The following is a 27,679-nucleotide window of genomic DNA, read 5'->3' as shown; positions in this document are numbered from 1 at the left end:
TCAGACTGTGGGGTGCATTTTATTTTTATTTATTTATTTTTGGCCAGGCCACATAGCATGCAGGATCTTAATTTCCTGACCAGGGCTCAAACCTGTGTGCCCTGCCTCGGAAGACATAATGTCTTAGCCACCTGACGGTCAGGGAAGTCCCAGGGGTACATTTTAAAAAATAAAATAAAGTACAGGAGATTATAAGAGTATAGAATGGAAAAAAAAAAAAAGAGTACATCACACACATAACAAGTTTATTTTCATAAAACTTTTTTTTTTCCCTGAAAACTTTATGTGCTCAGAGACTTTATAATGGGGGCAAAAATAGCACCCCTACCCCCACCCCCCACACAGGGTGGTCACAAGGATGAAATGAGACGACGCAGGTGATGTGCTTAGAACAGAAGCACCCACTAGCGGCACTGTATGTGTGCGCATGAATGGGTCATGGTATAGAATACAATGGGCTTCCCTTGTAGCTCAGTCGGTAAAGAATCTGCCTGTAGTGCAGGAGGCCCGGGTTCAATCCCTGGGTTGGGAAGATCCCCTGGAGAAGGAAATGGCAACCCACTCCAGTATCCATGCCTGGAAAATCTCATGGACAGAGGAGCCTGGTGTGCTGCAGTCCAGGGGGTCGCAAAGAGTCACGTACGACTGAGCGATTAATGCTTACTTACTTATAGAATACATTTCCTATTGTAGACTGCAATCCAAAGTTAGCAAATACTGAACTCACGTCTCTAGACTGGAGTGGTCAGGCTTATGACCTTCAGCCCACACCGCCTGTGTTTGTGATGTTTTATCTGGGCACAGCCACTCGTTCGTTTGGGTGTGGTCTCTGGCTCCTTTTGAGCTATGATGGCAGAGTTGAAAACTAACTTATAACAGAAAATGTGTGGTCCATAAAGCCTGCAGTATTTACTACGTGGCCTCCAGAGCAGCGCCCCTGTCTGGAGGTCATCTCATAATACAAAGGACATTAGACACTTCTTCCTAAGCCATATGGCCTTGTCCTGCCTGCTCCTGGCTGGCACAGCAGCCCCTGCAGGCCCTTCTCCACTGTGGTACCGCCCAGCACACAGGCCTCCAGAAGCTTGACACCCTTCTGCTTTTGGAGGGATGCCCACACTTGCTTTATTTCTCCACCTCCATGGCTGTTTGCTGTCCATGTGGAAGGTTAGAAACATGGCATACAGGTCAGGGTCCCAGCAGGCAACAGATGGCCACTCAAATTAGGATAATTTGAGGAGTGTTTAACAAAGCGGCTATTTACCAAGGGAAGGGCAAGGTGTTGGAAAGCCACAGGGGAGAGCAGTGGCCTCAGAGCCTAGTAAAGGTGGAGCTCTTACCCCCTCAGCTGGAGGGGGCAGGACAGAGAAGCTGGAAGGAGAGAGTCATTTAGAGAGGATGCTTAAGAGGAGTCAGGACTTGCAGTCCAGGGATGAGGTGCCAGCTCCAGGCAACCTTGCAGGGAGGGAGCCAGATCCTTCCCTCCGTGATCTCCTGTCGGGGTCCCATTGGCCAAACTGAAATGGAAGCCGGAGGGCACAGGAGCCACTGATATCGTCCATATGGGTCAGCTTCCCAGGACAAGCAGCAGGCAGGAAAGATGGAAAGGAACAAACCTCAGATACCCGTGCACACGGCATCAGTTGAGAAAGACAGGTGCATTTATTCTTTCTGCGGCTCCACCAGACAAAGAAGTCCCCCGCTTCACCCAGCCAAGTCGGGAGTGTGGCCCCACCACCAAAGGCCACACTCTCTTCTCGTCCTAGATCTGCTAGGCTCTGGCAGATGGTTATCATGGGGCTGACGTTTCTAGATCTTATCCTGATGGTGGGGGGTGGAAGGTTGTGAAGAGACACAGATAAGCTGCTGGGGTCTCTGGTGCATCTGAGCTGAACCTGATGAACATGTATGTACATTAGACAAGTTCTTTCTCACAACCCATCCACTCACGTCCGGCAAACAGATGAGCCAACCTCTAGCCTTGGGAGAAAGAACCAGAGTGGAAAAAAAGCTCCCTAGGCTAAGAAGTGTCCCCAGAGTAACCTGTTCCCACAGGCCAGACCTCTCTGCCCCCACCGCTGGCCTGGATTGCCGGGGCTGGCATCTGGCATCCTACAGCCCTCCAGCCACAATATTACAGCAAGTCACTGGGAGGGTGCTGCCTGGCCAGTAGAACATTGACTCCACATCACTGATCCCACAGATGAGACATCACAGGCTTGGGAAGGGACTGGCTGAAGTAGCCCAACTATACCGTGTTGCAATTTGGGGCTAGGAATTAGGCTTGAAGACTCTAGTCCATCTTACATAAGATGGAACTTGCAATCAGTCATGGAGTCCTGGGAAAAGTCTTGGCAAAAATCCAAAATGTGCTCTAGGGACCTCCCTAATGGTCCAGTGGTTAGGAATCTGCCTTCTAAGGCAGGGGACTCAGGTTCAATCCCTGGCCGGGGCACTAAGATCCCACATGTTGTGGGGCAACTGAGCTCACTCACCACAACCAGAGAGAGCCCACGTGCTGCAACTAAGACCCGACACAGTCAAATAAATAAATAAAAGTAATTTTATAAAATGTGATGGTCTAGTCTGAGGCAAGTTTGTCAGGCTCAGCTGCTGAGGCCAGGCACCCAGACCCCCGGCCACCAAGGCTGCAGTATCTGCAGAGGCCAGATGCAGAACAGGCTTGAGCCGGGCTAATCGGTTCAAATCCAGACTCCAGCCTGTTAGTGGCTGTTCCACCTTAAATATGTTAATGTTTATGTTAATGAGGCTCAGTGTTCTAGCCCTGTAAACTTGGTTCTATCAACAACCCCTGAATCATAGCAACTCCATGACCATTCAAGGAAGTACCCCGCAGTATCCAAAGGTCAAGAAACGGCACTCTTCTTTTCTTTTCCCTCCAGTTGGAAGACTACCGGAATATTTGCAGCTTTTTTTCTAAAATGCCAGAAGCCGACTAGTTTGAGTGTAGCTGCTAGAGCTTTGCGCTCTAACCCCAAGAAACGGGGACCCCTGGGATGAGAATAGGGAGCCTCCTGATAGGCCAAGGATTTTCTATCTCATTTTCATGGGCTCTGGTGTAATATTAGTAAAACCTTAAGGCTCTCCTCCCTTCTTCCCCAATCCCCAACCCCATCCCCACCCAATTCATTTCAGAGAAAGGGAGAGTTCAGACTTAGAGGCCAAGTGCTTGGGTTTTATTTTAGGTAACTTTGTCCTGACAGGAACCGAGTCACAGCTGTCATACCTGATTATTTTCAGAGTTACTACTAAACTCTTTGTATGGTAGGAGCTGCCCCTGTTCAAGGCAAACGGAAAAACTTCACATTTTATCATGACAGCTCTGGAGCCATCCACCTCCTCATGTTCATTATTTCCAGGCTGTCTTTGGAAAGGTTGAGGAGGCATCTTGACAACTGTACAGCGAGGAAGGCAGACCCTGTGGTTCGTTACTGCATCCAAAGGATGGAGAGCTCCCCACCTGAGCCCAGCACACTGCCCCCAGGAAGCCAGAGAGAAAGACTGCAGGGGGCACGGCTGCTCTAGAGCCTTCCCTGGATAACCCATCATCTTCCATGGAAAGCAAATGTGACCTCCAAGTAGCCAACCAATAAGAGCACCTGTATGCAAATGCCACCAGCACTGGCCTGGAGTGGCTGGCCTGTGAGTGACGTCACAGTCCCCTCTGACCCAACAATGCCACCACCACTGAAAAGGCTGACCCCTGCCCACAGCTCAGACAGACAGAAAATTTCACCGCCAGCAGAGCAGCTACTAAGTACTTCTGGAGTGTGGGGGACAAAGGTCTCTGCTGTTCAAATTACTGGGTCCAGAAAAGAAAATGAATTTATGAACATGGGAAAAAGAGATCAGCTAAAGCCTAAGGCAAATGTCTCTTCTTACATCCACTTTTTGCTGAATTACAGAAACAAGTTCAAGGAGCAGCAGCCCAATACCTACCTTGGCTTTAAAGAGTTTTCTAGAAAGTGTTCGGAAAAATGGAGATCCATCTCAAAGCATGAAAAGGCCAAATATGAAGCCCTGGCCAAGCTCGACAAAGCCCGATACCAAGAAGAGATGATGAATTACTTCGGCAGGAGGAAGAAAAGGAGAAAGCGGGACCCCCACGCACCCAGACGGCCTCCATCATCCTTCCTACTCTTCTGCCAAGACCATTACTCCCAGCTCAAGAGTGAGAATCCAAGCTGGTCAGTGGTGCAGGTGGCCAAGGCCTCGGGGAAGATGTGGTCTGCAAAGACAGATGTAGACAAGCAGCCCTACGAACAAAGGGCAGCTCTCCTGAGAGCTAAGTACCGAGAGGAACTCAGTGTCTACCGTAATCAATTCAACCCCCAGAAGACGCGCTTGCAAGAGTCAGCTACGAACCAGTGCAGAGAGCTCGAGCAAGCTGAGTCAGACACAACCGATGGATCCAACTAGAAATAAAGGGCCATTCCGTGGTATTCCTGTCTCTGGTCTTGTGTACGGTGTTAGAGTGGCCACGGCTGCCACTTTGGGAAACGAGTGAGTGGCAAGGTGGAGTCGAGATCAGGGTTTGGGAACTGACCCTGGGAGGGGCTGACTTTGGGAGAAGGAGCTACAGTGTCTGAAGAGGTGTGTGGCCAGTGTTTGCTGCGCTTGGCTTGTGCAGGTGGGGTGGGGTGTGGGGGTCTCCAGGTGTACAGAAGCTAGGAGTCCTAGGGGTGGGAGCATCCGGGTCCCAAGCGGTTCTCCGGGGTGGAGGACCCTGCTCACAGAGTGCAGTGCTCAGTCTCCAGACCAGCCACCCTCCTCACCAGGAGGGCAAAGGGCCTGGTGTCCAGGCCAGGTTTCCAATTCAGTCCCCAGCAGAGGGTGGGAAACTGGAGTTTAGGTGGGCCTTAGGGGAGTCAGTGCCTGCAGGGATTCCAGAACTGGTCCTCCAGCAAGTCTTAGATACTATTTGTGGGCCAGGATGAGACCTCAGGGGTGGTCCCCGTTCTATTCACTAGGGTGAAGCTTGAGGTTGATTTTACAAAAATAGCTTATCTGACTCTGCCTGTGTACTATAAGCTGAAGAAAACCCTTTTCTCGACATTTTCGTGGGCATCTACCTGGTGAATCTTCTGTGGATGCAAGCATAACCCACAGGGTGGACACTTGTTGTCTTTATGATCACTCAGAACCCATTTCTTTTCCTCCTGCTCACAGCACACCACCTCCATCCTGATCAAGACTGGACACAGTGATTGGCTCACTTGTGGGCATGTGATCCAAGTTGGTCCAATCAGAGTGGATCTCAGGACTTGTATAAGGAGTCCTAGGGGAGGATGCTGTCCTGGGGGCTGTAGGCAGTCATTTGCCTCATTCTCAGGCCAAAATGTTAGTCTCTTTGGCTTCTCTTTGAGTGAAGATAAGCCCACATGTTTTAATTTTTATCTAAGATGGTATGAGTTAGGTTTTCTGCCACTTAAAATGAGTCAAGACCGGTCCTTTGATACAAATGGGATTGCACTGTGTCTAACTGTATTTTCCAGGTGGCAATACACTGTGGGCAACGTTTTCTACCAATCTAAGTTGATATGGGTTGTTTTGAAATGGTCCTTGACTTCTGATAGCAAAGCAACGAGGAAAAAATGCAAAACTGCTTTTGTTGCCAGCTTCTGCATGCAACAGACTTCCCTAATTCCACCTCTAACCCCTATTCCATGAGGGATTTGTATCTTTGTAACCTACTGTTGTTTAAACTTTTACTCACGGAACAAAAGTAAAAATACATATTTTGGAATAGTCTTTTCAAACTGGGTCATTTCTCACCCTTTAGAGGGTAAAAATTAACATGGTGGAGTGACTTAGGAATTCGGGGTCTGGAATCAGGCAGAATTATTTATGAAGGGCTCCCCTGGGCCAGACCCTGTGCTGGGGACCAGGTGGCCCAATACAGTCTACTGTTGAGTTCCTGCCTTCACGGGAGGGCTGGACATAGGCATAAACCCCAGGCCTGCAAGAGACTGCACAAAGAGCTGAGGGCGGCGGGACTGAGGACCACTACCAAGGCAAGTGCTGAAGTCTGCCCAGAGGAAGCAGCTTTCTCCTCCTCAGCAAACTTGTACTCAGGCTGGCAAATTTTCCCATCCCCCCTTCCCATTCCCTAAGCTGCTGTTCCAACTTGGCTCTGCTCCCCCTCCAGCCCAACCTCCAGTCTCTCAGGAGACACCCCCTCATTTTCTGCTTCACTGGCAAAGTTGAGACTGTCAGTTTTCTTCTTTCTCAACTTGAAAGCCACAGCCATTGTTTCTCCTGGTCTTAAGCCTCATAGCAAGAACCTTCTTGCTCGCCTCTTCCCCTCCCTCCCTCGGGCCCTTACTCCTCATTGTAAAGATGCTGACTCTGTAGCCTCTAGCTTTAGTGTCCTGACACAAGTGGTTTCGATCACTGGCAAGACCTTGGGCTAGTGAGTTCTCCCCCTTCTGTCTCAGATTTCTCATCTGTGCAAAGGGGATGATGCCTGCCTTGCAGGTGGTTTTACTGATTAAATGATATAATGCATGCAAACGCATTTGGCATGGTCATGAGCACACAATAGGTTCTGTGACGGATCCTCAAGAGTGGCGGCTACTCCATGATTCCCCTCTCCTGGGGTTCATACCCTGGTGTGACCCCTTCCCATTAAATGTGGGCAGAACCTGCAACTTGCCTTTAACCAACAGAACCAGGGCAGAGGACATGGGATGTGACTTCTGAGATTATGCCATGGTATGTAAAATTCTATCCTGCGGGTTGATTTGCTCTAAAGATCCTCCTTGCTGGCTTGATGAAGTAAGTGGCCAAGCTGGGAAAGCCCATGTGGCAGCAGGCTGTGGGGAGTCTCTAGGAACCAAAGGTGCCACAGACCAGCAACCAGCAAAAAAATCAAGATTCAAGAAACTACTGCAGCAACCTCATGAACAGAGGAAGTGTATCCTTCCCCAGGTGAGCCTCCAGAGGAGAACTCAGCCCTGGCTGACACCTCGAGAACTTGCTCGGCCTTGTGAGATGTCAAGCAGTGGACCCAGCAAAGCTATTAGGAGATTCTGGCCCACAGAAATGATGGCATAATGTGGTGTGGAATGTTTTAAGGCAACAAGTTTGCGGTAATTGGCTATACAGCAGTAGATAACTAACACAGTACTCATTAAATGACAGCCTCCTTGCACTCTAAAAGGAGCCATCTTCAACCTTCTTTCTCCTTCCAGCCCCCACCCTACTTGTTTAATTTCTTTTCCTTTGTTCCCAAACTCTTGAACGTGGAGGAGGGCCCCCCAGGGCTAATTAGATCCTGACCTGTACCACTCTGCCGTGGTTCCAGTTAGGCTGTCTCGTTTCCAGCCTGGTTTGTGGACTCTTGGTGGGCAGTGGCTGTGCGGTCCACCACGGTCTTCTCTGGGAAGAAGGCCCCCGCAGAGCTGGGCCCCAGCCCTCATGCCACCCTGTTCTGCTTTCCTGTGTGATTAATTATGTGAATGAGGGTGGCCAAGTCAGAGTTTTGACAACTGCTTGCAGTACTCCTGCTGAAAACTAACTCTATTAACATTCCTTTCTGAAAAAGCTGGCAGGAGGGTGTGAATCTGCTGGCTTCTGATGACTGGAGTGGAATGAAAGTGTAGGGAAGGAGGGTGGAGGGGGAGAAGAGGGAGAGCCTGGGTCTAAGATTATGGGGGAGAGGAAAAGCAGGCGGAAAGCCTGGTGTGGTGCTCGCATTCCCCTCAGACCCTCAAGGCTGGACTCCTGTGCCCCTGCCCTCTGCCCTCAGGAAGAAGGAGACCAAATCTTTGGGCCCTTGGCTGTCTGGATGCCTGAATCACTCCACTCTGAACCTTCTCTCCCAGAGCATTTTTGTCCATTTATTCAGCAAATATTCACATACATCTTATGCCAGCGACATACCAGGAGCTATTCTAGTGCCAGGGAGGCAGCAGCATCCCTGATCTCTCATAAATATGTAAACAAGTCAACAAATAAACACACCAGGTCATTTTTTTTTGAGAGTGTCAAATGCTCTGAAGAAAATAACCCAGGGTAATGAGATAAATCATGACAAGTGGGGTTGCGGCCACTTTAAATGGGTATTCAGAGAAGATGACATCTGTGTTTGAGAGAGGAGATATATATATATTTACACACACACACACACACACACACACACTTATGGCCGATTCATGTTGCTGCCCAGCAGAAACCAATAAAACAATGCAAAGCAATTATCTTCTAATTAAAATTTAAAAAAATAAAGGACAAGAAGGAGCCAGGCTTGCCAGGGTCTTAGAGAAGAGCTATTCAAGTAGAAGGACAGCAAGTGCAAAGATCCTGAGGCAGGAATGGGCTTGACATATTGGACAGAAGGGGGCTAGAATGACTAGAGGGGTGAGTGAGTGGGCAGATGCGGTTGGAGAGGGACAGGCCTTGGCAAGGAGTCTATGGTGAAACCTCAGTGCAGAGAGGAGTCAAAGAGGCTTTCCTGCTTCCATTCCACTTCTGGCTAAGTCATTCTGGAGTTTACCAAGTCCCACTAAGGGGATGCTGGTCCCTCCAAGGTCTGCAAGAGAAGGAAGCAAGGCCAGCACATGCCAAGTGCATGGCACCCCTCCCTTTCATGAAGTGAAAGTCACTCAGTCGTGTCCAGCTCTTTGCAACCCCATGGACTATACAGGCCGTGGAATTCTCCAGGCCAGAAACTGGAGTGGGTAGCCATTCCCTTCAGGAGCCTCCACCTGCTCCTCCTGGGAGAGTTCTCAGCTAAAAACCAAATGTGGAAGCTATGAAACTTCTCGCCTATGACTCATTTTCTCAGAGATGGGAGGAAAGGCAGACGAGGATGGCAAAACATTCTAGGGGAACACTGCTTCCTAGGGCTCAGATGTTCAGGTGGTGCAGCTCCTACTAGACCAGTGGTTCCCAGCTTTGAGGCTTCATCAGAATCACCCCAGACCTCATTCAGACACAGAATGCTGGGTCCCACCCCTAAAGTTTGAGTCCATTTTTCTGGGAGTGGAGCCTAACATGTGCATTTCTGTAATTTCCCAGGTAATAGGATGCTGCTGGTCCCAGGATCACAGAGTTCTTTTCTCTCGTGTAGCCCTGGCATTTATGCTGATGAGGAGGCATCACTGATCTGCCAAGTGAGTCTTGGAGGAAGGGCTGACCTGCTCTCCTCTCTTCTCCCCTACCTCCCTGTCCCACCCCTTCAACCCTGGCTGCAAAGTTTACTCAGGTCTCCCCTCCAACGGGTTCATCAGTAATAAAGGTGAGAGGCTAATCCTCATCTGTCTGTCTTCTTCATCTGCCAACTGATTCTGAACTTGGCAAAAGAATATGTATGGGCATAGATGTGTACACAAATGTATGGGCTTCTCTGGTGGTGCAGTGGTAAGGAATCCACCTGCCATGCAGAAGCCGCAGGAGACAGGAATTCGATCCCTGGGTTGGGAAGATCCCCTGGAGGAGGACATGGCAATCCATTCCAGTATGCTTTTCTAGAGAATTCCATGGGCACAGGAGCCTGGCAGGCTACAGTCCATAGGGTCGCAAAGAGTCAGACCTGACTAAAGTGACTTAGCATGCATACACACACGTGCACACATATACACACATACATACATATAGATTGGGCTTCCCTCAAACCACAACAGAGAAGTTGATCTCAGTCGCAAACAATGATCGATTAGCACCTGGGCCACACAGAAGTATTGGGATCTTAGCATTAACTTCAGTCTTCACTAAAGCTTCAGCTGTTTGGGGACCAAAAGGTCCAGTTTCTGGGCCTATGGGACTGAGGATCAAGTCCGTGGCCAGGGTGAGGTCATCAGAGTGAAGTCACAAAGCTCTGGCACCCTTCTGTCCTGTCGTGCACCTCTAGTCACAAACCTACAAACAATCAGAAACCCACAGACCACACCTGCACCTCTAGTCACAAACCCACAAACAATCACAAACCCACAGACCACACCTGCACCTCTAGTCACAAACCCACAAACAATCACAAACCCACAGACCACACTTGCACCTCTAGTCACAAACCCACAAACAATCACAAACCCACAGACCACACCTGCACCTCTAGTCACAAACCCACAAACAATCACAAACCCACAGACCACACCTGCACCTCTAGTCACAAACCCACAAACAATCACAAACCCACAAACAACACCTGCACCTCTAGTCACAAACCCACAAACAATACCTGGAGAATAAATGAAATGTCTGGGACATCACTGTAAATGAAGCCTGGTATGTGACAAGTGCCCAGTGGATGGGGTTGCCTGCCCTGGTCTCTAATGAATGGTTTAAAGAAGGAGAGAACAAAACACAAAAGAGCAGTTCAGGCAAGAGAAAGAGCTTGGCTAAAGGCCAGAAGGGGGTCATGTGATCCTGCAAACTGGCCTTGACCTCGGGTGGATCAACAGCGATGCAGTGAGCGCTCTCAGGCGGCCATCTGCTTATAAGAGTTGCCTCGTACCAGCCCCTCTCCTCTGCTGCCCTCTCCAGTTCCTGCACTGCCCTGCTGGCTGAGCGGTGGCTGGACGGTGGGGGGGGGGGGGGGTTTCGGCGGCTGGGCGTCCTGACGGGAGGCTGACGTGGCATAATCCAGCCACTGCCGCCTTGTTAGCGCACTTTCGCCCACATTCAGCTCCTGAGGTGGTTCCTGGTGAGCCCTGCCTCCTTGCATTCACACCCCTTGTGTGATTCCTCCCTTTGAGTGTGGGCTGGACCGAGTGAGTCCCTTTTAATGAACAGAACAGGGCAAAAGTGATAGGATGTCACTTCTTCAGAAGGGACTAGACTATAAAAGACTCTCCTGGTCTCTCCTCTCTCTCTCTTTCTCGCTTACTTGAAGCAACTGACATGTTGAAAGCCACCCTGTAGAGAGGTCCACATGGCAAGGAATTCAGGGAGGCTTCCGGCCAGCGCCCAGCAAGGAACTGAGGCTCTCAATCAAACAACCTGCAAGGACCTGAATCCTGCCAGTAACTGAGTAAGCCTGGAAGTGGATCACTCCCCAGCCGCCATGGATACCTTTATTGCAACTTTATGATTGGCCCAGCTAAGCTGTACCAGGGTCCTGACCCATAGAAATTGAGACAATGCATGTTGTTTTATGGCACTAAGGTTTGGAGTAAATTATTACAAACTGAAATAGATAATGAACACAGATTTTAGTATCAAGAGAGAAGCAGTGTCATGAAAAGTATCTCAGAAAGTGAGATGGCTTTGGAACCAGATGGTGGGCAGAGGCTGGGAGTATTCTGAGGAGCTTATTAGAGAAACCAGAACTTCGAGGATGCTGCTGGGAAAGACTCAAAGGAAGTGAGGAACATCTTACTGGAAGCTGGAGAAAGGGGACCCTTGTTATGCAGTGAAGGAAACCCTGGCAACAATGTCATCTGAAGGGATATGGACGGGCATGTGCCTCATCAACTTTGCGATCTGACTAAAGAGATAGCTAAGCAAAGGGCTGAAGGTACTAGCTGGTTTCTTCTTGCTGCTTATGGAAACAGTGGCAGATTTTATTTTCTTGGGCTCCAAAATCACTGTTACCGCAGTCATGAAATTAAAAAATCTTTGTTCCTTGGAAGAAAAGCTATGACAAACCTAGACAGCATATCAAAAAGCAGAGACATCACTTTGCCAACAAAGGTCTGTCTAGTCAAAGTTATGGCTTTTCCAGTAGTTGTGTATGGATGCGAGAGTTGGACCGTAAAGAAAGCTGAGCGCTAAAGAATTAATTTTCAAACTGTGGTTCTGGAGAAGATGCTTGGACAGAAAGGAGATCAAATCAGTCAATCCTAAAGGGAATCAACCCTGAACACTCATTGGAAGGACTGATGCTGAAGATCTAATACTTCGGCCACCCGATGCGAAGAGCTGACTCATTGAAAAAGACCCTGATGCTGGGAAAGATTGAGGGCAAGAGGAGAAGGGGTGATAGAAGATGAGATGGTTGGATGGAATCACCAACTCAACGGACATGAGTTTGAGCAAACTCCAGGAGACGGTGAAGGACAGAGAAGCCTGGTGTCCTGCAGTCCATGGGGTTGCAAAGAATCAGACATGACTGAGCAACTGAACAACAGCAATGTGAGAAAAGAGATAAAATGAGGGAAAGGTGGTGGGGAAGGAGCCAGATTTGATAGTTTGGAAAGCTCTCAGCCTCCCAAGACAGCAAAGGATGCTAAAATTAAGAGATGGCTTTGAGCACTGTCAAGAAAACGTGGTCTGGAGATAAAGCCAAGGGTGTGACTGTGCAACCTGTGGCTAAGATCTCAGGAAGTTCAAAGGATTGTAGTATTATTCAGCCTCACAAAGGCCCTTTAAAGAGATCAGGGTGGGCTTTACAGATTCTCAAGATCAAACAGTAGGGCCTCTGGGGTGCGTATTAGCGTTGTCCCTTGGCCATCAAATGGACGCCCAAGGTAGAGAATTTCAGTTCAAAGAAATTTGCAGTTGTGGTTTTTGTTGTAATAGAGTGAATCTCAATGAAATTTACAGAAGACCCACGAAATTTTGGAGAACACTGTTATCAGAAGTATCCCTGTCAGATTGGAACAGAAAGGACAGAGAGGGTGCAAAATAAAAAGAGGTCATTGGGCTCCCCAAATTCTCAGCAGGAAGCAGGCTGAAGAAAAGTAAGCTTCAAACATACATTTCCTTTCATGAAGAAAACAGAAGGATGACTCAGGGAGAAACCAAGAGCTCCAAAGGTAGAGCTGAATATTCTCAGATTTTGAAACTAATCAAGAAACTTCCAATATGTTCATTGGTGGATTTCAGAATTGTTATGGGCCAGGGACTTTTCTCTGCCTCACTTTCCCCTCTTGTGAGTAAGAATGTCCAAACCCATGGCCCTGTGCTTGTTCCACCACTGTGTGTCCTGTGTATGGGGACAGAGAACTTGTCCATCTGGTTTTGCAAAGCTATTGCTCCAGAGTAACAATATTCTAGGACCTGTACTTAAGGAACTACACCAAGTCCATCCATACCTGAACTTGGTTTAGATGGTGCGATTCTGGACATTGAGCCAGTGCTTTCATGGGATGAGGCTTTTGGGGGGCCTTGGGAAGGATTAACAGTATGTTGCATGTGGAAAGGCCATGAAATCATTGCAGGATGGGGGCAGCTTGCAGTAGGCAACTTTCAGTTCAGTTCAGTCGCTCAGTCGTGTCCAACTCTTTGTGACCCCATGAACTGCAGCACGCCAGGCCTCCCTGTCCATCACCAACTCCCGGAGTTCACTCAAATTCATGTCCATCGTGTCTGTGACGCCATCCAGCCATCTCATCCTCGGTCGTCCCCTTCTCCTGCCCCAAATCCCTCCCAGCATCAGAGTCTTTTCCAATGAGTCAACTCTTCGCATGAGGTGGCCAAAGTACTGGAGTTTCAGCTTTAGCATCATTCCTTCCAAAGAAATCCCAGGGCTGATCTCCTTCAGAATGGACTGGTTGGATCTCTTTGCAGTCCAAGGGACTCTCAAGAGTCTTCTCCAACACCACAGTTCAAAAGCATCAATTCTTCGGCGCTCAGTCTTCTTCACAGTCCAACTCTCACATCCATACATGGCTACTGGAAAATCAATAGACTTAACTAGACAGATCTTTGTTGGCAAAGTAATGTCTCTGCTTTTGAATATGCTATCTAGGTTTTTCATAACTTTCCTTCCAAGGAGTAAGCGTCTTTTAATTTCACGGCTGCAATCACCATATGCAGTGATTTTGGAGCCCAAAAAGATAAAATCTGACAGTATTTCCACTGTTCCCCATCTATTTTCCATGAAGTGATGGGACCAGATGCCATGATCTTCATTTTCTGAAGGTTGAGCTTTAAGCCAACTTTTTCACTCTCTTCTTTCACTTTCATTAAGAGGCTTTTTAGTTCCTCTTCACTTTCTGCCATAAGGGTGGTGTCATCTGCATATCTGAGGTTATTGATATTTCTCCCGGCAATCTTGATTCCAGCTTGTGCTTCTTCCAGCCCAGCATTTCTCATGAACTCTGCATATAAGTTAAATAAGCAGGGTGACAATATACAGCCTTGACGTACTCCTCTTCCTATTTGGAACTAGTCTGTTGTTCCATGTCCAGTTCTTTAGAAGTGACTAAACGATTTTTGTCTCCTGGCATTCACACACTTGTATAACCCTCTCCCCTTATGTCTATGTAGATTTCAGAGAAGACGGGGCTGGTCAATGAGAGGTACAGGTACACACCAGTTCTGTCCAAAGGAGGCGCTCAGTGCTTCTCATAAGTAGAATACAGCAAAAGTGATGGGCAGCTGATTCTGAGATTAGGTTATAAACGACCATGATTTCTGTCTTTCTCTGTCTTGGACTCCCTCTGATGAAGGCAACAGCTGTGTTGAAAGCTGCTCTATGGAAAGGAACTGAGGCACTCTCTGGTCAACAGCACTGAGGACATCAAAGTCCTTCAAACCACCCCGATAATAAGCTTGGAGCAAATCTTTTCCCCCAGCAGAGCTTTGAGATGGCCATCACCCGGGAAGGCTCCTTGATGGCACTGTTGTGAGAATCTGGCTGAACCACAACCAGGTTCCCACCACATAGACAAGGTGAGATAAGAAACATGGCTTCAAGCTGTAAGCTTTGGGGTAATTTGTTACACAGGAAATAGATACTTAGTACCCCCATCCCAAGGTCCTGTGCTACAACACTTCCTCCAGAAACACTCTCACACTCTCCTCAGGACCTTTGCACATGCTGCTCCAGGCTGAACTCCTCCTTCCTACCTTCGAGGTCTGGTAAATTTCCACTTGTCAGACAAGACTCAGCTCAAGTGTCCCTTCCTCCAGGAAGCCCTCTTGGACCCTTTCCCCCTACGCGGTGCTCTCATATCACATCCTCATCTCGTTTATATCACATCTAGTGTTTGTCTCAACTTGTGCAGGAGAGCAAGGGCCTTGCCTTATTCAGCCTAGTGCCCTTAAAAATCTCACAGTGTGTCACATGCAGTAAAATAATAATATAAAACTGTTATTTACGTACCTGTATGTACCATGCCTGGTAGTGTTTGAGGTCATTTGCGTGTAATGTGTGAGTGTGTGCTCAGTCGCTTCAGTTGTGTCCAACTCATTGTGACCCCATGGACTGTAGTCCGCCAGGTTCCTCTGTCCATGGGATTCTCCAGGCAAGAATACTGGGGTGGATTCCCTTCTCCAGGGGATCTTTCTGACCCTGGGATTGAACCCAGGTCTCCTGTGTCTCCTGCACTGCAGGCAAATTCTTTACCCACTGAGCCACCTGGAAAACCCTTACATGTAACAATCTTACTTAATAATAAACACAATCAGGCAGAAACTTTACACATCCCCATTTTGCAGATGAGGAACTGAGGCTCTAGGCGAGGTGCTCAGTGCTGGAAAACGAGCAATGGAATCCTGAAAGGTTCCTCCTTCCTAGGCCTGCTGTCAGTCACCTCCTCTTTCTGGAGCTGGACACACAGCAGACTTGGGCCAGGAGGCCTCCTGAGACAACACCCTCTGCTTGACTGGTTACATAATTTGGCATTTCCAGAGGAACACCAGGATCTTTCCCTCGGCACCTCCTCGGAAGGGCTTGGCTCTCACCCAGAGAATGTGTTGGGCACCAGAAAGCACACCTCCGGCTCTCTGCTCACAGCTGCGCCTCTGGCCCGCAGGCAGAATGAGCGTGTTCCTCCCCTCACACCCTGTCATTATGAACCACGTAAATTCCTCGATACTCGTGTTGAAATGAACAGATGCGGCTCTGTATTTTTAATGCATTATCTGCAATTAGTGGCAGTGTGCATGAAAGAACTCTGTGGTCCCTGGGGCTGCCCCTGGCGGATGCAGCTGTGAGTACATTTGTACTGAAGGATCCAGCCCGGTTTCTCTGGCCCACACAGCTCTGGTGAGTGGGTGAGGGAGCCTCCATTTGCACGGCATCTGCCCGGCCAGGAAGCAGAAAGGGGCTGCTGATGACTGATGTGACTCCACTGCCAACCTGGCCCCTCACCATCCCTCCTAGGCTGTCTAAATACCCTGAGAGGAGGTCCTCCACCCAGATGTTACAGGTGATACAAGTTTTCACAGGATTGGGGTCTGTGAGAAGATGCAAAGGGGGTGTGCTGCAGTGCCCGGAACAAACCTAAGGGGCTGTCTGCAGATTTCCACGAAGACAGGGCTGGTCGATGAGATGTATGGGTGCACACCAGTTCTGTCCAAAGGAGGACATTTATGGTCATAAATATAATGCTAACAACTAGCATATAGACTGTGGTCTAGTACATATACTATAGGGTCCATATATATTTGTAGCCATAAATATAATGCTAATATGGAGGAGGGCATGGCAACCCACTGCAGTATTCTTGCCTGGAGAATCCCCATGGACAGAGGAGCCTTGTGGGCTACAGTCCACGGGGTCACAAAGAGTCGGACATGACCGAGCGACTAAGCACAGCACAGCACAGCATACTATGGTCTTAGCGCTCTGCAGGCATCATCAGAAGGCAGTGTCGATTCCTCACCCCTCCACTGCCCCCGGTCACAAAGCACAGCTGAAGAGTACCAGGAGTCTACCCGCAGTTGAGTGAAGTTGGGATTATTGGCTCTTGGCCACGGCTCTTGGCCATGAGGGAGAATGCACAGATCAGGGAACTGTCAGGCATCTCAGTAAGTGGAGGGCTTTTCTGGTGGCTCAGATGGTAAAGAATCTGCTTGCAATGCAAGAGACCCGGGTTCGATCCCTGCATCGGGAAGATTCCCTGGAGGAGGGCATGGCAACCCACTCCAGTATTCTTGCCTGGAGAATCCCACGGACAGAGGAGCCTGGGGTTGTAAAGAACTCACTGTAGGAGTTAGGCTTTTTGTTAGGTGATGTGGGGGAGGGTTCAAAGCAGTGGACTGGTTGCTATCAGGAAGTGAATATACTATGAATGGGTACTTAATTTTATCTAGAAGGTGGGAGGAATGAAGCAAGACTAAAGTTGTAACCGGTAAATAAGCAGCTGTTGAGAGTTCCCTGCTGGTCCAGTGGTTAAGAATCCGCCTAGTAAGGCAGGAAATGCAGTCTCCATCCCTCGTCAGGGAACTAAATTCCTGCATACTACAGGGGAACTAGTCAGGGAACTAAATTCCTGCATACTACAGGAGAACTAGTCAGAGAACTAAATTCCTGCATACTACAGGGGAACTAGGCCCTTACACCGAAACTACCGAGCCCATGGGGCTCTCGAGAGACCTCACACTGCAACAGGAGATCCCACCTGATGCTAAGAATACCAGACGCAGCCAAATAAATAAATAAAGTATTTTTTACAAAAGAAGCAGCTGTCACTCATGTTAGCCAAGATGCAAAGGGAGGGGGAGGTGGGGTCGTTGTCTTTTGGTGATATCCTCGTTTGAGTCTGAGTTCAGGCGTGACTATGAAGTGGCCTTGTTCTGTCTTGCTGCATTGTGGACACGGAGCTCTAACAAGAGGACGCCAAAGTCTAGGTGTGGGGGGGCCAGGCCAGCTCCCCACCACTCAGTCCGTCTCTGGCCCTCAGGGGGCTGCTCTTGTGGCAGCTTTCAGAAACAGAGAAATGCCAACTCAGAGCTGCCAAAGCTGAGAAGTGGAGCTGTGAGTCTACCATCACCGGAACTGGAGTAGATGCCGAGAGATTCGGAGGACAAGGGTGCAACGGGTAAGATTACGGAAGCCAGGCTGACCACGAAGGGGACTGGCCATGACGGTGAATCAGAGAGAACACAGGATTTGGAGCGAGAGCTCTCTACTTGAGAAATCTGTCCCGGCCGCTTACTAGCTACTCGGCCTTGGGTAATTTAATGAACATCTTAGATTCAATTTCTTCTTCTGCATAATGGGGATACAGAAATCTGTTTCCCACAATTATTGTGAGAAAAAAACGAACAGACTCAGTATAAGGCACCTATGTAACTTCCAGGAACAGGAGAGTCCCTTCTGGGCACTTCCTGTCTGCCAGCCACTGTTCTGACTATCTCACCTGTACTGACTCATCTAATACAGCAACCCCTCGAGGCAGATTCTATTATTAGAGTCCCTGGTCTGCAGGAGAGACGATGGAGACACAGAGAGGTTAAGCAACTTCTCTGAGGTCACACAGCCGTCCAGGAGCAGAACTCAGGCAAGCTGGCTCCAGCACCTTCACCTTTCTGCCTCCTCGTGGCTGCTAGATCACTGCTCCTTCCATTTCCTAGGGCTTCCCTTGTGGCTCAGATGGTCGCCTGCAGTGCAGGAGACCTGGGTTCAGTTCCTGGGTCAGGAAGATCCTCTGGAGAAGGGAATGGCAACCCACTCCAGTGTTCTTGCCTGGAGAATCCCACGGACAGAGGAGCCTGGCGGGCTACAGTGCATGGGATCGCAGAGTTGGACATGACTAAGCGACTACAACACACACCCCTTTCCTGCTGCAAGGACTTCAACCTCAACAGGTCTAGTCACATTTCGATGGTGACTGCATGCTCTGGTACTCCCCGGGTCCTAGACTTTTGCTTGTGGAAGGGTCCAAGCTGCTTGCTTGGCTCTGGTCTGGAGAGCACTTGTTTCCTTTTAGAAGGTCAAAACACTCTCAGCACGACAGACGGTATAAATTTCAGGTCGCTGCAGTGGATAGATCAAATAAAACATAGTATTGCCTTGTTGGTATTCCTGTACCTTTCAGTAAGCCCTAAAGGCAGAGAAACGAGTAAAAACGGAAAGGGCTGGAGGTGGGGTGGGAGGAACGACTCAGTGCTGCAGCCAGAGCCCTCCTGTGCCAAGGCTGAAGGGTGGCAGAAGCTGCCTGAGAGGAAAAGGGTCAGAAGTGACCGTGTGGTGCCCTTCCATACCACGGCAGCAGGAAGCTCTTCAGCGGCCACAGCATCACGGACCGAGGCTGAGTCAGCGTTGCTTAGTTCTAACTGCTTGAGTAGCTGTAGAGGTTGTGTGTTGGTTCTAGGAGACTGGGGGCGAGGACTCCTCGACCCAGGGATGCCAGTAACCAAGGTCCTTCCTGCCACTGACCCGCTCCGGGCAGTGTTCCGCCACCACTTGGGGGAGATGAAGCCCCAGAACTCCCATCAACATTCCTTTTGCCGTTTCATGCAACCCCAGATCATAGTCATCAACCTTTCTTGAGGCTCATCTGTTCTTAATTATATCTCTCAATCCCAAGGCATTACAACTGTGTGAATTGGGGAAATTTAGCTGCTTAGAGGATTCACAATAATCACAGTAATCTCTGGTATTTACAGAGCTTCCTTTTGTCAACTGTGAGAGCCAGACAGACAACACTGTAGTGGTGAAGACACCCTGAAATTGCTCTCAAGTTCTCTTCACAGAGTGCCAAGCCCTCAGTTGGTCTCGTTTTACTTTGCTCAAGGAGGGACACGAGAAAAGTAGTTCCCTCCATTACTCCTGGAAGGAGATGGAAGAAAAGATGGAAAGGTGAGCCCCACGGAGAAGACAGCCCTTGGGCTGCATGCTCAGCCTGCGTCCCCTCCCCTGCCCACCTGCCCCCTCCCCTGCCCGCCTTGGGAGGGGTGGGCTCTTTCTTGCAGTTATGTTGTTCCAGTGGAGCACTTCTTTCCTTGGTTAAGAGCTAACATCGACTGAGGAGCTGAGCCAACCAGATTCCCTTTTTCTTTTTGTGGTGTTGGGGAAAAGAACTCACCTGCCACGCAGGAGATGCAGGAGATGGGGGTTTAATCCCTGGGTTGGGAAGATCCCCTGGAGGAGGAAATGACAACCCACCTCAGTATTCTTGCCTGAAAAATCCCATGGACAGAGGACTCTGCCGGGTTACAGTTCAAAGGGTTGAACAGAGCTGGACAGGACTGAGCGACTGGGAATACAAACACAACTTAATTCCAAAGAATTTCTACCTGTAATTCTGGAAGTTACATAAATTTGAATTATATATAATTCATTTATGTGTGTGTACACAGAGGAATTTCTGAAAAAGTTTTTAGTGCTAACTCAAGACAGCTATTTGTAAGGCCTCCCCAGACAGCCATTTTGCATTTTTGCATTTCTTTTCCATGGGGTCTTGATCCCTGTCTCCTGTACAATGTCACGAACTTCAGTCCATAATTCATCAGGCACTCTATCTATCAGATCTAGGCCCTTAAATCTATTTCTCACTTCCACTGTATAATCATAAGGGATTTGATTTAGGGCATACCTGAATGGTCTAGTGGTTTTCTCTACTTTCTTCAATTTCAGTCTGAATTTGGTAATAAGGAGTTCATGATCTGAGCCACAGTCAGCTCCTGGTCTTGTTTTTGTTGACTGTATAGAGCTTCTCCATCTTTGGCTGCAAAGAATATAATCAATCTGATTTCGGTGTTGACCATCTGGTGATGTCCATGTGTAGAGTCTTCTCTTGTGTTGTTAGAAGAGGGTGTTTGCTATGACCAGTGTGTTTTCTTGGCAAAACTCTATTAGTCTTTGCCCTGCTTCATTCCGCACTCCAAGGCCAAATTTGCCTGTTACTCCAGGTGTTTCTTGACTTCCTACTTTTGCATTCCAGTCCCCTATAATGAAAAGGACATCTTTTTTGGGTGTTAGTTCTAAAAGGTCTTGTAGGTCTTCATAAAACCGTTCAACTTCAGCTTCTTCAGCGTTACTGGGTGGGGCATAGACTTGGATTACTGTGATATTGAATGGTTTGCCTTGGAGACAAACAGAGATCATTCTGTCGTTTTTGAGATTGCATCCAAGTACTGCATTTTGGACTCTTTTGTTGACCATGATGGCTACTCCATTTCTTTTGAGGGATTCCTGCCCGCAGTAGTAGATATAATGGTCATCTGAGTTAAATTCACTCATTCCAGTCCAGTTTAGTTTGCTGATTCCTAGGATGTCAACGTTCACCCTTGCCATCTCTTGTTTGACCACTTCCAATTTGGCTTGATTCATGGACCTGACATTCCAGGTTCCTATGCAATATTGCTCTTTACAGCATCGGACCTTGCTTCTATCACCAGTCACATCCCCAGCTGGGTATTGTTTTTGTTTTGGCTCGATCCCTTCATTCTTTCTGGAGTTACTTCTCCACTGATCTCCAGTAGCATATTGGGTACCTAATGACCTGGGGAGTTCCTCTTTTGGTATCCTATCATTTTGCCTTTTCATACTGTTCATGGGGTTCTCAAGGCAAGAATACTGAAGTGGCTTGCCATTCCCTTCTCCAGTGGATAAGAAAGCCTTCTTCAGCAATCAATGCAAAGAAATCGAGGAAAACAACAGAATGGGAAAGACTAGAGATCTCTTCAAGAAAATTAGAGATACCAAGGGAACATTTCATGCAAAGATGGGCTCAATAAAGGATAGAAATGGTATGGACCTAACAGAAGCAGAAGATTTTTAAGAAGAGGTGGCAAGAATACACAGAAGAATTATACAAAAAAGATCTTCACAACCCAGATAATCATGATGATGTGATCACTAATCTAGAGCCAGACATCTTGGAATGTGAAGTCAAGCGGGCCTTAGAAATCATCACTATGAACAAAGCTAGTGGAGGTGAAGGAATTCCAGTTGAGCTGTTTCAAGTCCTGAGGGATGATGCTGTGAAAGTGCTGCACTCAATATGCCAGCAAATTTGGAAAACTCAGCAGTGGCCACAGGACTGGAAAAGGTCAGTTTTCATTCCAATCCCAAAGAAAGGCAGTGCCAAAGAATGCTCAAACTACCACACAATTGCACTCATCTCACATGCTAGTAAAGTAATGCTCAAAATTCTCCAAGCCAGACTTCAGCAATATGTGAACCGTGAACTCCCTGATGTTCAAGCTGGTTTTAGAAAAGGCAGAGGAACAAGAGATCAAATTGCCAACAGCTGCTGGATCATGGAAAAAGCAAGAGAGTTCCAGAAAAACATCTATTTCTGCTTGATTGACTATGCCAAAGCCTTTGACTGTGTGGATCACAATCAACTGTGGAAAATTCTGAAAGAGATGGGAATACCAGACCACCTAACCTGCCTCTTGAGAAATCTGTATGCAGGTCAGGAAGCAACAGTTAGAACTGGACATGGAACAACAGACTGGTTCCAAATAGGAAAAGGAGTATGTCAAGGCTGTATATTGTCACCCTGCTTATTTAACTTCTATGCAGAGTACATCATGAGAAACGCTGGGCTGGAAGAAACACAAGCTGGAATCAAGATTGCCGGGAGAAATATCAATAACCTCAGATATGCAGATGACACCACCCTTATGGCAGAAAGTGAAGAGGAGCTAAAATGCCTCTTGATGAAAGTGAAAGAGGAGAGTGAAAAAGTTGGCTTAAAGCTCAACATTCAGAAAACGAAGATCATGGCATCCAGTCCCATCACTTCATGGCAAATAGACGGAGAAACAGTGGAAACGGTGTCAGACTTTATTTTGGGGGGCTCCAAAATCACTGCAGATGGTGACTGCAGCCATGAAATTATAAGACGCTTACTCCTTGGAAGAAAAGTTATGACCAACCTAGATAGCATATTGAAAAGCAGAGACATTACTTTGCCAACTAAGGTCCGTCTAGTCAAGGCTATGGTTTTCCCAGTGGTCATGTATGGATGTGAGAATTGGACTGTGAGGAGGGCTGAGCACCAAAGAATTGATGCTTTTGAACTGTGGTGTTGGAGAGGACTCTTGAGAGTCCCTTCGACTGCAAGGAGATCCAGCCAGTCCATTCTAAAGGAGATCAGCCCTGGGATTTCTTTGGAAGGAATGATGCTGAGGCTGAAACTCCAGCACTTTGGCCACCTCATGCGAGGAGTTGACTCATTGGAAGAGACTCTGACGCTGGGAGGGATTGGGGACAGGAGGAGAAAGGCACGACCAAGGATGAGATGGCTGGATGGCATCACGGACTCGATGGACATGAGTCTGAGTGAACTCCGGGAGATGGTGATGAACAGGGAGGCCTGGCGTGCTGCAATTCATGGGGTCACAAAGAGTCGGACACGACTGAGCGACTGAACTGAACTGAACTGAATTCAAGACAAGAGATATAGAAACTGGGAGCCAGTCAGTTGGTTCCTAAAGCTAGAAGGTCAGGCAGACTCAGGGAGTGGAGTGGCCATCCGCAACTGTGTGCCGATTCACAATCAGAGAGAAGGGGAGGAGGCCGTGAGACCCGAGAGGACTGCTCTCCAGCCCTGTTTGTCCCATGTATTTATTCAATAAGCCCTCTGGATTCCTAAGCCAGGAGCCGCCCCCATGAGGCTGTTACTGCACGAAGGGGAGGCACTGGCAACCACCCGAGACTCCTGCCCTGCTTCCCTGACGCTCATGCCTTCCCTTCAGCTTCAGCGGGAGATGGGGCCAGGTCCTGTGGGTACATTAGATGGAGCAGCCACACTTCTTCCCTAGTGGGGACACCACAGAGGGGTGGGGGCCAGATAAGGCTCCATCCCAGAGACCCCTGCTGATCCTTATCAGAAACCAACATGGGGCTCCCGGGAGTGCTGGGGTGTGGGGCACAGCTGACCCTGACCTCCACAGCTTGACAGAGAAGGATACGAGAAGTCCCTGCAAAGAAGCCGTTGTCATGACACAGCACAGCCATCTGGTCCCCTCACTGATCTGACAGCAGCAGCAGGGGCAGAAGGAAGTACACACAGAGGCCCCAGGAGCACAGTCCTATGGAGAGGGGCATTGATTCGTGTTCCTGCCCGATGACAGGCCAGACTCTCTGTGTTTAAAAGACATTCACGCAAGGTCAGGGCTGGAAGGGCACCTTAGGGAGGCCCCCAGGACAGTCCAGCATTGTCACAAATGGGAAAAGCAAGCCCCAAAGACACTGCTGAGACAGGACCTTTCCATTTCAATCAAGAGAGTCCAAATAGCTTCCATTGTTTATTGGGCAGTTTTGTGGGCAAAGGGGGATGTTGTTGTGCTTTGTAGCCCTATGTAGTCTTCCCAGAGGGAGAAAAGCAAAGAGAATATATATTTATGTGGTCTATAGGACTGAATCATAAGCACTTGGACTAAAAAACAACAAAAAACAAACAAAAAAAGCACAGTTACCACCAAGGTAAACAATGGGTGGTCACTAATTCAGAAGCCCCATCCCATCACTCACCCTCACTCCAAAGGACATGGACAAGCAAACCTGGGATTTATCCCAGCTGGAGGTTCTGAGTATGTGGAACAGCGGCCCCTGTGACACCAGCATTTGCCCAGCCTTTGCTCAGCCAGAGTCAGTTTCAACCTGCCCCGTCCCAGTGCCAGTGAGTCTCTAGAAGAAATCCATCCTGAGCTCCCATCCTCAAGTCAGGTGGATTCTGGAAATAGCCTGCTGCCTTCCCGCATACCATCCCACCACCCCCCACCCAAGATGTCATGGGCTCTGTGGGACTCAGCCCTCGGGGCCTCTACAGCCTTCATATTTAGCCATACAACCAACTTGTGGGCCGTCTGCCCAACTGGTCTGCTCTAGTCTCTGCTTCCCACCCCTACTCCCTCATAGTTCTGGCACTGCTAGAGTTTGGCCCCATTCTCCTGAGGGTTGGGATTCATCCTTCCCCTCTCCATTCACCCACAAGTGCTCCTGACCTGAGTCACACAAGCACCTGCTCCACATGTCCACCCCACTCTCTCAGAATTTGCCTTTCTAAAGCTTCAGGCCCAGGTGGGGGTTGAATTTGCCTTTTCCCCTTGATTGTCAACTCTGGAGGAGGAAACGGCAACCCACTCCACTATTCTTGCCTGAAAAATCCCATGGACAGAGGAGCCTGGCGGGCCACAATCCAAGGGGTCGCAAAGAGTCAGACACGACTGACGGACTAAGCACACTCACACTTGGTTGCTAAGATGGCTACTCCACCTGTTTTCAAGCAGCAGCATCACAGTTATGAATGTTGGCTCTCAAGTGAAAAGAGCTGGCCCTGAATTCTGTTCACACTACTAACCAACTTGGGCAAGTTACCAGATTCCATTCTTCTGAGCCTCATTTTCCTCACCTGTGTAAAGTGGATGTTAAAACCTGTTCCACACGACTGGTACAGAGTAAATGAGAGCATAAATGAAATAATGGATAGAAAGAACTTAGCACAGTTTAATATACATAACACTAACATGTAACATTCATTGAGAGCTTGCTACTAAGCTGCTACTACTAAGTCGCTTTAGTCGTGTCTGACTCTGTGCGACCCCATAGACGGCAGCTCACCAGGCTCCCCCGTCCCTGGGATTCTCCAGGCAGGAACACTGGAGTGGGTTGCCGTTTCCTTCAATGCATGAAAGTGAAAAGTGAAAGTGAAGTCGCTCAGTCGTGCCCGACTCTAGCGACCCCATGGACTGCAGCCCACCAGGCTCCTCTGTCCATGGGATTTTCCAGGCAAAAGTATGTTAAATTCTGGGCAAAGTGCTTTACAAGCATTACCTTAGTTAATTTGCACAGTAATCTTTTGAGATCCAATTTTCCCAAAATTTTAAATGAGAGATCTAAGGCTTGAAAGTTTAAGTAAATTTCCCAAGGTCAACAGTTGGGTAGTGGCTGAGCAAGCACCAATTGTGATCTTGAGGAGACCAAAGATTATGATTTACCTCACTTAATGTTCTAGCACAACGCCTGGCAGGCTTCCCAGGTGGCTCAGTGGTAAAGAATCTGGCTGCAGTGCAGGAGACAAGGGTTTGATCCTGGGTGGGGAAGGTTCCCTGGAGAAGGAAATGGCAACCCACTCCAGTATTCCTGTCTGGGAAATCCTGTGGACAGGGGACCCTGGAGGACTACAGTTCATGGGCTCACAAAAGACTTTGCAACTAAACAGCAACGCCTAGTATGTAGTGGTGATGTGGTGAATTAGTTGCTAAGTTGCGTCTGGCTCTTTGCAGCCCCATGAAGAGTAGCCCGCCAGCCTCCTCTGTTCATGGGATTTTCCAGGGCAAGCTACCAGAGTGGGTTGCCATTTCCTTTTCCTGGGGATCTTCCCCACCCATGGATCGAACCTGGGTCTCTTGCATTGCAGGCAGATTCTTTACAAACTGAGGCACCAGGGAAGCCTGCCTAGTATATAGTAGGTGCTTAAAAAATGTGTGTTGACTTAATGCATGGCTCCCAAGTCAGTGCTCCTTTGCACAACTGGGTTGAGAACTCACCTTTATCAACTTATTTTTTCTTTTTCTGTCTTTTTTATTTTTGCATTGGGGGACAGAAAGCTATTCATTTATGTTTTAATACATTCAAACCTTCTATCTGAATGGACTCATAATTTCCATACCACCTACTCTTTAATCAGAGAGTACTCACAGATTCAGCACTTTGGACAGAGCTAGGATTTTTTAGCTAATGTGCAGTCAGTACTGTATTTGCATTTAAAAAGTATTTACAATAAGTGTGTGACCCACATATCAGAAAATACTGCATCCCCCACTTCTTGCTCAGTGGTTCTGGCTGCTTCTTCCTTTTCACAGTCTATCAGATGAGAAAAGATGGCCATAAAGATTTTATGAGTCCAAGAGAAACATTACTCAAACAGGATTTATTTCAAAGGCATCATTCTGAAACTGTGGCATGTTGTCTAAAAGAGAATCAAAGCTCATATTGGTGGGGTTTTTATACTCAAATGAAGTCCAAATGTTGCAGAAGATCCTCTTAATGCCTACCAACTGAGCAACTTCTTCAATTTGGTTCAATTCAGCAGACAATTTATAGAGTATGTATTTTCAGCATCTCTGGGCCCACACTTGAAACCAGTGATAAGAGACAAGAATATGATCTTCGCCCATTTGCACTCAGATAAGGAGAAAGGTAATTATGGGATTTGTACTTTCAGACCTTCACACTCTGGGACAAAAATATTTTTGTGATGCCCAGTATGTGTCAGGCACTCTGCAGGACATTGCAAGGGAAATGAGGCGCAGTTTCTACGCTCAGGGACCTACTGTCTGGCTGGGGAGACACCCATGCCCCGAGGCAGCGCACTACGCAGTGAGATAAGGGTTATGCTGGAAACAGGAGTAAGAGCTTGCCAGCAGGGAGCTTGCTCTAGAACCACGTGAGATGTCCACTGTTCTTTGTCTAGTTGACAAACCCCTATTCATTCTTCAAGAAGCTAAGTCAAATGTCTTCTCCTCTGAATGCCTTCCTCACTCTTCAAGAAAGAATTGGCCTTCCCTCCTTGGGGTTCCCAAAAAATCTTGAATAAAGGGAAAGTGGGAGTGACAGACACTGTATAAGTATTTAAAAAATGCACTCACACATTTCTGCAGGAGTAGAGAGCAGGAAATAATTAACTGTCAAGGAAGGGGTGGAGATACTTGAATTGATTCTTGAAAGATGTGGAGAAGGTCATTACAGATGGAGAATGCAGGAAGGATAAAGGCGTGACAGGATGCATGGTTACGATGTATTTATAGAATGGCAAGTAGCTGGAGTGGCTGAAGCAAGGCACAGGGGAATGGTGTGGGGAGCCGGTGACAATGGGGAGAGGTGGCAGAAGATGAAGCTACTGCATTAAGGATGCGGTCAGATTACGAAAATCCTCTGGTAAGAAGTTTGTTCCTCATCCTGCAGGTGGTAGGAGCTACCAAAAGGCATTTCAACTTTTATTGATTTTTCTGCACCCAGGAAGTAATATGTGCTTGTTATAAATCTTAAAGAGAATACAAAAGAACATAAAAAATATATTAGCATCCCATCCTAAACTCATAGTGTTAATATTTTTTTCTGTCTTCTTTTAATGATTACTAT

General features: G+C 48.1%; 2 protein-coding genes across 3 annotated transcripts in view; one reads left to right on the top strand and one right to left on the bottom strand.

Moving 5' to 3' along the window:
- CSMD2 (CUB and Sushi multiple domains 2) overlaps positions 1–27,679 on the bottom strand; it is a 677,707-nt gene that overhangs the window by 351,808 nt on the left and 298,220 nt on the right. The gene's annotated exons all lie outside the window — the stretch shown is intronic.
- Positions 3,856–4,440, top strand: HMGB4 (high mobility group box 4). Its single transcript, XM_040231768.1, has one exon. It carries the CDS (start codon positions 3,856–3,858, stop codon positions 4,438–4,440), a length of 585 nt encoding a protein of 194 aa, XP_040087702.1.

The sequence above is a fragment of the Oryx dammah genome, unplaced genomic scaffold, assembly GCF_014754425.2.
Source record: "Oryx dammah isolate SB20612 unplaced genomic scaffold, SCBI_Odam_1.1 HiC_scaffold_28, whole genome shotgun sequence".
In the NCBI taxonomy this organism is placed as follows: Eukaryota; Metazoa; Chordata; class Mammalia; order Artiodactyla; family Bovidae; genus Oryx; species Oryx dammah.
The sequence above is the reverse complement of the archived record's forward strand: the minus strand, read 5'-3'. Positions and strand labels throughout refer to the sequence as shown.

Bases quoted from the DNA above. Each gene is read 5' to 3' on its own strand.
- HMGB4 (XM_040231768.1), top strand. From the start codon at position 3,856: ATGGGAAAAAGAGATCAGCTAAAGCCTAAGGCAAATGTCTCTTCTTAC.